Source organism: Bison bison, unplaced genomic scaffold (assembly GCF_000754665.1).
Source record: "Bison bison bison isolate TAMUID 2011002044 unplaced genomic scaffold, Bison_UMD1.0 scf7180017864471, whole genome shotgun sequence".
Lineage (NCBI taxonomy): Eukaryota > Metazoa > Chordata > Mammalia > Artiodactyla > Bovidae > Bison > Bison bison.
In genome coordinates this window covers 18,988,369-18,997,722 of record NW_011495032.1, presented here as the reverse complement: position 1 = coordinate 18,997,722, position 9,354 = coordinate 18,988,369, and the positions used below count along the sequence as shown (strand labels likewise).

Sequence of the window (9,354 nt, the reverse complement as noted above, 5' to 3'; positions counted from 1 at the left end):
TCAAAGAATTGGACATAACTGAGCAACCAAGCACAGCACAGCACAGGGGCTCTAAACTATGACTCTGAATACAGGAAATATTAATCAGGAAAACAAAAGAAGTCTGGATTTATGTGAATAAAACTAACAGATTTGAAAATATTGTTACATACTATATATATATATATTTTTTTTTTTTCCAGCTTACAATGACAAGATTGTTGCATTTCTGCGCCAGCCCAACATCTTTGAAATTCTGCAGGAACGTCAACCTGATCTTACCAGGAATCACTCACTCAGGTAACCAAAATATTGGTATTTAATTCAAGTTGCATAAGCCCCAACTGTTAAATCTTCAGTAACACTGATAATCGTCTTGGAGATTCACTTTTGCTTTCTGGCATTCTGAACAAAGGCATCTTGTGAACAAATACTTCGTCACCAATAGCAGATCAGTGCAGTCCTGGCTTTTTGCTGTTAAGTATGAGAATTGAATGAATTTGACTAAAGAACCTAGAACCATCTTTAAAGAATATGAAAAAGAAACAAACTTTCACAGCCAAGAATGCATCCTAGATGTGTAGACTATAATGAATATAGTAAGACACTAACTATTTGGATGTAATATGAATAAGCAAAAGTAGCATAATGTTTATTGAATTGAGACATAAAATCTTAGACTTGGCACTGACATTTTTCCATAATAAAAACACAATGGAACTCAAAAGAAGAAATCTGATCCTCTCCAGAGTCCGGTATTCCCCTGTATGACCCCTCTCTTCTGAACAACTCTTCAGTGCATCATGCTTCAAACCCAGTTTTACTTTCCTGAATACATGCTGTTCCTTTTCCCTGGTGAGCTCTTCTTCTGTGTGTGGCAAGATCTTTCTTTTTAAATTCAATGTAAGAATTTCCCTGGTGGACTCTCACTCTCATGATGTAGTCTAGTCTTTCTCACCTTTGCTGTGCTCAGCATCACAGAGGTGGAGATGGAGAGAATTGCTGAAATCCTACATAACTCAAAGCCCATTTAGTCTATATGCTACTTGTAATGGCAAAAATATGTTTGCCCAGTGGTGCCATCCTGGCCCATGACAGCAGTTCTCAAATACTGTTCCACTAAGCTGTGTCGAACTGTTTTTGTCAGTATTACTGGGGAGTTTTATAAAGTCCAAAATGCCAGGTCTTGCTTCCCCCAACTTATCTCCCTTCTCTTAATTTATGCCCTCTATCCTCCCATGCCCTGCCCAGAAATTTAGTTCAAGAGGTCTAGGTAAAGTTCAAGCATTTAATTTCTTAAAACTTCTCCACATAATTTCAATGGCACATCCAGGTGTAATAGCCTCTGGTCTAGACACTAATTTGATCGTTAATTATTTAATATATCAAGCTGTCCTTCCTACTATTTTGGTTATGTGACTTTTATGCTTTGACTTTTCAAGTGCTTATGCTTTATTTTCCAATTAGATTATAAGATCTTTGCAAATAGGGATCTTACCCAATTCATTATTTCTCCTTCCTTACTGCTAAAATATCTAGTAACATTTTGCAAATATAGTGAATGTACGTATATGTTGATATGGCGATAAATTACCAAATATTCTTCTTATGATGTTCTTAGTCTCTCGTATCTTAAAAGTCATCATTAAAACTTTGTAAAGTTTCTAAAGGCTAAAACTTCACATAATTTCAAGTATGATACTACTAATGTTGCTTATATAGAAATCCTGGTTTCACATAGTTAACTAGCATCTAACTCAGGTATCAGTGTTTTCCCCAACTTGACAAGCATGCTGTTCTCAGTCAGGAAAAATTATAAAAATTATACAAGCTGTCATTTTGTATATTTTATATTATAGCATCTACTCAGCAACCCATGGGCCTCTAGAGAGTCTTCTGTAAAAATAACTTTGTAGAAATGAGCCCCTCAGTTCTGTAATGAGAGATCTTAGAGGTTCTGGGCTGCAAAGCAAAACAAACAAACATACAAACAAAATCCCTCCTCTTTTGCAAATCAGAAAATAAGGAGAACTCTGTTTTCTCTCTTTACCATCTTCAGCTCCAACCTGCTCCTCCCCTTACTTGTAGTCAATATTCATTCCTCTGAAAGAACCCTGTCCCAACAAAAAAGAACAAGAAAAAGGAAACTCACAAAATTTTCCAGTTTTGCTCTACAACTCTGCATTATTATTAATTTAACATATCTTAAGATCTCTATTGTTAGAGAAATAAGATGATATAATCTACCTGAACAAGGCATCTCACATTATCATTATTCCTTAATGACTTGACAGAACCTTAACAGGTCCTAACAGAGGGAAAACCTGCAGCCACTGGAAGCTTCCAGTTTTGTTTATTCCTTCTGCTTTTTAGAGTCTTTAAAGTCTCTAATCTCCTAAAAATTGCTGAAGGTTTTTATTTTTTAGTGACACCTGGGGTCCTCAATTAAGGAAAATCTCATGTGATAATCTATTGCTAAGATATTATTTGATAGATTTTAAAATAAGTTTCCATCTTATTTCAAAACTTGTTAATAAATTTCCATTTATATTTTCTATAACTGTTTATAGAATTTGACCATAGAAGGCTTGAGCAGTCATGACAAGTAGGAAGAAGCAGGAACTTCAGTCAGTGGAATAATGTTGCTCTTACATAGAGTGTGTGTCACTATGTACTTTTAGCCTGAAAATTTGTTGATAGTTCAGCACTTTGCTTATCGTAACTACATGATGGGGAAGTTTGTACATCTAAAGGAACACTCTGTTTCATATAGTTAAAAACTGCATTGTAAGGAACATTCCCACAAATGAAGGCGGGGAAGCTGGGGTTCTTTAATCTCATATTTCAGTCATATATTTGATAAGAGATTTATGCATGGAATGGAACTGCTGAGTCATGGCTCAAAAGTAGCAAAGATAACTGTGAGCCTATCCTGAGCTGTGTGTACATTGTTCCTCATCGGTGGCACAGATAAAAATATGCCTTCTTATTTTCTCCATAATATGATGAGGAATTAAGTGTCAGCCTTTGGGAAATTCAAATAGGTACACCTCTGTGCTTTGTGTTTTTTTCATTTTTCTCATATGATTCCTTGCCCTCCAGAAGATGGCAAGCAATTTGTTTAGTTTGTATCCATACACAGCTTTCTCTTCCTTGAGACGCACCTTGAATACCTTTTCCTGTAGAATGGTTATGGGTTTTCATGCATTGGGATATAGCTTTTGCTTTCCATTGCTATTTTTAAAATTCTGCTTCGTCTAACTTCATCTGTCAAGCAAATGTACATGCTACCAAGTTGTTTTCTCTTTTTTTTTTTAATCTCAGAAGAGATCTATTGGCTCAGAAAACTCAACATCCAGAAGTCGTAGCTCCGTCAAATGGATTGTGTCTCATTGGATTACATTGGTTCTTAGTGAAAGAGAGTAATCCTACTAAGAAGCTCTATAACATTAAAATAAAGACTGATACAAAATGTTTTAAGATTTTATCCAAAGACAAATCTATTCATTAAAAACACAACCTTTTAAGAATATTTTATAGATGAATGGAATACGTACAAAGTCAATAAAATTTTGGTGTTGGTACTTCTACAATATTGTATTATGAACAAGGAACCAAGTACCGTAAAACTGACTTAAGAGTTGAGAATTCCCTTTTGTGTAATAGTTGAATTTAACCAGTAGATCTACTCCCTACTAACCCTGCTGCTGCTGCTAAGTCGCTTCAGTCGTGTCTGACTCTGTGCGACCTCATAGACGGCAGCCCACCAGGCTCCACCGTCCCTGGGATTTTCCAGGCAAGAATACTGGAGTGGGTTGCCATTTCCTTCTCCAATGCATGAAAGTGAAAGTGAAGTCGCTCAGTCGTGTCCGACCCTTCGCGACCCCATGGACTGCAGCCTACCAGGCTCCTCTGCCCGTGGGATTTTCCAGGCAAGAGTACTGGAGTGGGGTGCCATCGCTGTCTCCACCCTACTAACCCAACTTTCCTCAAACCGTGATGATAATTATTTCGGACTATAGGTCAATTCCTCCATGAGCATGTTCTTTGAAAAATTTCCTTCCCGTGAGAATAATCTATGATGCTTTTTTTCTGTTCTAAATAAATTGGGCCATTTCCTATTTAGGTCACTAGTAAATCAATAAATTGGAAGTCAAGAAATTCTGAGCTACAAAAGGCAAATGAATGTGTGTCCCAGGGTTCACCAGAATAGAAGCAAACACAGACTCTGACCTTCTGTTTCTTCCCATAACCCTATTTTAAGAGCCCTGGAATTTCGTTATTGTTCAAATTATATGGTTAATTTTGTTTTCGTTTTTAAAAACAGTGCATGCCATTGTGAAATTATCAAATAATACAGAATTTTGTGAAATAAAAAGTTAAAATTTCCAAAAGCTACCTTTCTTAAAACAAACCCCAGTGTTCAAAATTTCTAACCTGTTTTTTGTTCAGTTTTCTAACAGATGAGTTTTTCTGCATTTAATATTGGCTACAATATTAATCTCAGTTAACATCTGATCTACTGGTTCAAAATAGCATAGATTTCCCCTTGCCGATCCTTATGCATTTCCTGTTACAACCTGCCTAGCTCTCTCATCGTTTTCTCCTCATTTGTTTACTGTTCTTTCAGATGTCTGGAACCGACGTGACAAACTTCTGAACTTTGTTTACCAAGTTATATGTAACAGGAAATCTGCATTGAAACTTTTTCTTATGAAAAAATTACATAGGCTCAACTATTGAATTTTTAAAAAATACTTAAGATAATTCACTGACAACCACATAATGTTATTGGAGAGTCCTGGTCTGTTTCCCAACTGGGAGATCAGCATTAATAATGACACTTAAAAAGTAGTAGAATATAGATCTTAAGAGTTGAGGGTCAAAGAGACTTGGTTTGAATTCTGGCTCTGTGGTTTACTCACCAGACTGAATGAGGCATTTAGCTCCTCCAAGTCATAGTTTCCTCATCTGGATGGGGATAGGAGTTTCTAACTTGCAGTGTCCTTTTGAAGATTAAATGAGATAGTATATTTACTGCCCTGGTACTATGTAAGCAAATACAAAGGATACAGTAAATTTAAAGTAGTATTATATTAGTAGCCTGTCCTTCCCTTCTTAATTATATCACAAGGACTCAGTTTAAAGTAGTTTCCCCTAAATTTACTGGTTTTCTAAACCACTCTTCTTAAGATGGATCATATGTATAAATGCCATCGTATAATTCTGTGGGCATAGTTAAAATACAGAAATGGTCTCTTGCATTCCATCACTAATTTCTATGTTGGACAGCTTTCTAGTGTTGCGCTTACACTATGTTCTTTAGGAAACTTTGTTCTAAAATTTTTTACATGTAAGCAATGAAACCAGCCTTGACTGCTCCAGGTTTGCACAGAGGAGTGAGTCTTTTGGTTCAAGATTCAGTGCAAATTACTGAGGGCCAACCATCATGGCAGAGTCATTGACATAACATTTTAGAAGTCATCCAAAGGTGAATTATACCCATCTTCTCAGGCAGTAATCTTCTTGTAGATCTAATGAGAGGCTTGAAATATTGTTACCTAGGATAGTAAGGAACACAGATCCTTAGTCCTAGGTCTCTATTCCACAGCTTCTGCAGAAGAAATAATTGCTACTTATGTTTTATGCAAATGGATATGCCAATGTGTAGTAGTGTATAGATTTTTGACATGTACATCAAAATGTACCTAATTGTCTAGTTTTCACATTTTCCCTATGTGGAATTTCATAACTATTAATTTTAAAATAACTAGACAGTCAATCACTTAAGGTTAGAAAAGGCCCAAAAGAAAAATTCTCATAGCCAAGGTTAGATTAGATTTGCTTAAAATATTATACCCAGGTATTTGTTAAATTTTTCCATAAATAAAGTTCTTAAATATATTCATCTACTGGATATTTCTCCAAAGCATTATATTTTCTGGCTAACAAAGGACTCAGTTAGGATTTTCAAACCATTTTCTTGCATGAAGAATAACCATGTTTTAGGTATGTCTGTTCTATTGTTGATTTTTGCTATATTCTGTTGCACATATCAAAAAAGAGTTAAGCAGAATGGCATCCTTCTTCAGTAGCTCATCAGATGTGGTCTCTGTGTGGACTAAAGTACAGTATCAGGAAGGATTCTAGCCTCAATGCTTTCCCTAAACCCGAGAATAATAAAACATTTCTTTAATCATAGAGAACAATGTGTTACTATTTCTGATATTAAAAATGGATTTTAATGAAATCTGATTTTTACATCTACATTTAATTGCAAAATTATTAGTGAGTCTTACAGAGCAAATAAAATATACATAGCCTCTATGTTAATAATGTATTTTTTGTCTTTCTCAATGAATTTGAGTAGTTATGGAAACTGTCTTCAGAAAAATTAATTTGGTTAAAATTAAAATGCCCTTATTTCAAGCACATTGTCCTACATACAAATGGATACTATTAATACATCCCACTGAATACGTTATTACTGTCTGTACCTTGAAGGTACATTTTATAGTAAACATTCTTGCAGACCCATCAGAGTACCATCATACCAAAACTCAGGTATCATATGTGTCTGAATTTTATATTTACAATAAAAATGGCATAATATTACCACCGGTGCTTAAAATGTTTAAAAACATCTTATATTTTTCTACCATATGTTTTATTACACTTATATTCCAAATCAAGTATAAGCTAAATGAAATCAACTTATATTTTACTCATTTTATAACTTCTTACTTCTCATAGTACCTCACATCTTATATTGTAAAAAGTGGGTATTTAAGAAATATTTGATAAATTAATCAATTTCATAGCAGTATATTTGGGACTTAATGATAGCCCCTAAAATTAGTTACCTCAAAGGGGTAAGTAACTACATTTCCAGTGTACAAAATCACATATATAAAGATACAGAATCCCTCTTTTTAATAAATCAATGTATATATCTTTGTATATTCCAATAATTACTTTAGATCCCAGGAAATAGTAGCATAAAATTATTTATTTTAAAAACTTGGCTAGAATTCTCTAGCATGTAGCATTATTTTGAATATTAAGATGAAATTTTGAATAATGTTATTTACTTTTAAAATTACATTGGGATTTTGATGGACATTTTTAAAAAGTTTAAGTTACTTTGCATATGATTAAGATATTTCGTTTTCCATTTTTTCTTCTACAGGTATAATTTTTCATGCATTCAACCTTTGCATTTCTTACAATACAGTTTTCTTATTTATTTATTTATATAGGCACTGAAAGTTTTGTGTCTAGGTTTTCCAAAAGTATTTTATATTTTTGTTTCTGTTATGAGTGGACTTTTTTTATAGTTTTTTAAATAATGACTGCCAAATCTAGAAAACTGCTAGTATGATTTTCTGGAAATTGGTGTCTCAAGTTATTTTTTTCATTTACCTTGACATTTTATATCACTGTTTAAAAAATACTGCTGTATCCTTGTCTACCCCTTTACATACTGTTTAACAGACTTGTCCATTCTAATGTTAATGGGTTATATTGTAACCCATTTGTTTTTTATTTCATACATATATTTTAAAATAAAATATATGCCTATATAACACAGTTTCAATTCCTGAATATCTTTTCAGTTAAAACACTTGTATCAAATACATAATAAATTATTATAATTCATACAAAAATATAAACCTCTAGCTATACATTTTAGCATAACCTAGATATTCTTCAGAATAATGATGGATTTAGGGTACAAGCTGTTAAGAATGTCTGATTAAGGTGTCTTATAGCCACATGTTTTTTGCATGTAATAACTAAATTCCTTTTGTTAGTCTTAAAATAGTTTTGCTTTAGTTTGCTTTACTGAGAATAATGTTTCCCATTATCTGTTAAATTATGAGGATTTTAAACCCTTCATATGATTATCTCTTTGGTCCTCACAGCATTAATTTCAGTATTACAGAGAGGCCAGAGTCTTATCTAGTGCATATCATAGAAGTACTCAATAGGTATTTGTGGAATTAACCAAGATAAATACCAAGATTAAAACAACTTGCCAACAATAGAAGCAGAAAAAGGAATATATGACCAGACATCTAATTTGGCTCTATTTTCAATAGATCATTCTGTCTGTTGAAAAAGGAATAAATAATTATGAGACCTATCTGATAATATACTCAATATTTTGAGATTTTTGCATGCTGCTATATACTGTGCTAAGGCTTTTATTTACATTTGTTCATTGAATCCTTTCCATCAACCTATGAGGCAAATACTGTAACTATGCTTATTTCAAGATGAGAAAACAAGCAGAGAGAGTTAAGTAACTCTCTGAATTCTTAGCACAGAGCTGATTTATATCCACTTAGAACAAATATTGCTTCTAAATATATGACTAATTGATTTCACCTCTGTGTGTCCATAAGCATTGTGAGATAATAATAGATCTGTATTTCCAAACCTTACCTATGTAATGGGAAGTAGAAAGAAAAGTTGACCTTTCTACTGCTTGGTTCTTACCTCAAGCCAGACCATGCCCTGTGACTGTAATCAGAAATATGAATCATTAGTACTGATTTTCCTTTCTTGACATTACTCCATCAGAAAAGTCCTGGGGATTTCTCTAAAATTGCCCTGAGGCGATTTTTCACAACATATATATTTTTGAAGGTTTTCTAAACTGTATACAGAAACCTTCTGTTTACAGAAGAAAAAGGTGTCAGAGGATGAGATGGCTGGATGGCATCACCGATGCAATGGACATGAACTTGGGCAAACAAATAGTGAGGGACAGAGAGGCCTGGCATGCTACAGTCCGTGGGGTCGCAAAGAATCAGACACGACTGGGCGACTGAACAATAGCAACAACATCATACAGGAAACATGTGTGCAGAGTCTGAAATCCAGAGAGTGTTGTGGTTTAGAGGCATTGGTGCTTCTGATTGTTTTTGATCACGTGCCCTACTTTAACTGCACCAAAATGTTGGTTGGTTTCAGTGAGGCTATTTTCTGTGGGAATTCCGGTCTTGAGACTATGTTCCCTTGTCCTCAAATGATCTTCTGCTTGAGTTGATCTTCTGGGGTGATTCTACGCGTTGGGAGGAAGTGGTTACCAAGGTCTGAATTCGACAGGCATTTGAGAGACAGTAATAGCCAGTGACTTTTTCCTGAGATGTCACTGTGTATACAGTCTGGTATCTGTATGAATCTCTTAGTTCTATAACAGTTGTGTTTTCTTATGAAGAAGTTGTCATTACCTGTTTTGTACTTCCTGCAGTGGGTTCTGTTTTAGTAAATAATGTTAGCTCTCTGGTTCTGTTTTCTCCACCACAACAAAAAAATGGTATAAAGATAAATTTATTCCAAATACTGAATGGACTCAGGGAAATTTGT

The 9,354-nt window shown here is 34.3% G+C and overlaps 1 protein-coding gene across 5 annotated transcripts in view; it reads left to right on the top strand.

The window, feature by feature from the left end:
• The window catches only part of HECW2 (HECT, C2 and WW domain containing E3 ubiquitin protein ligase 2), a 435,976-nt gene that overhangs the window by 361,421 nt on the left and 65,201 nt on the right, over positions 1–9,354 (top strand). For all 5 annotated transcript variants that reach the window (XM_010860869.1, XM_010860871.1, XM_010860870.1 and 2 more), the window contains one exon: positions 183–279. In XM_010860869.1, coding sequence (XP_010859171.1) covers positions 183–279 — 97 coding nt within the window. The remainder of the gene's footprint in view (positions 1–182; positions 280–9,354) is intronic.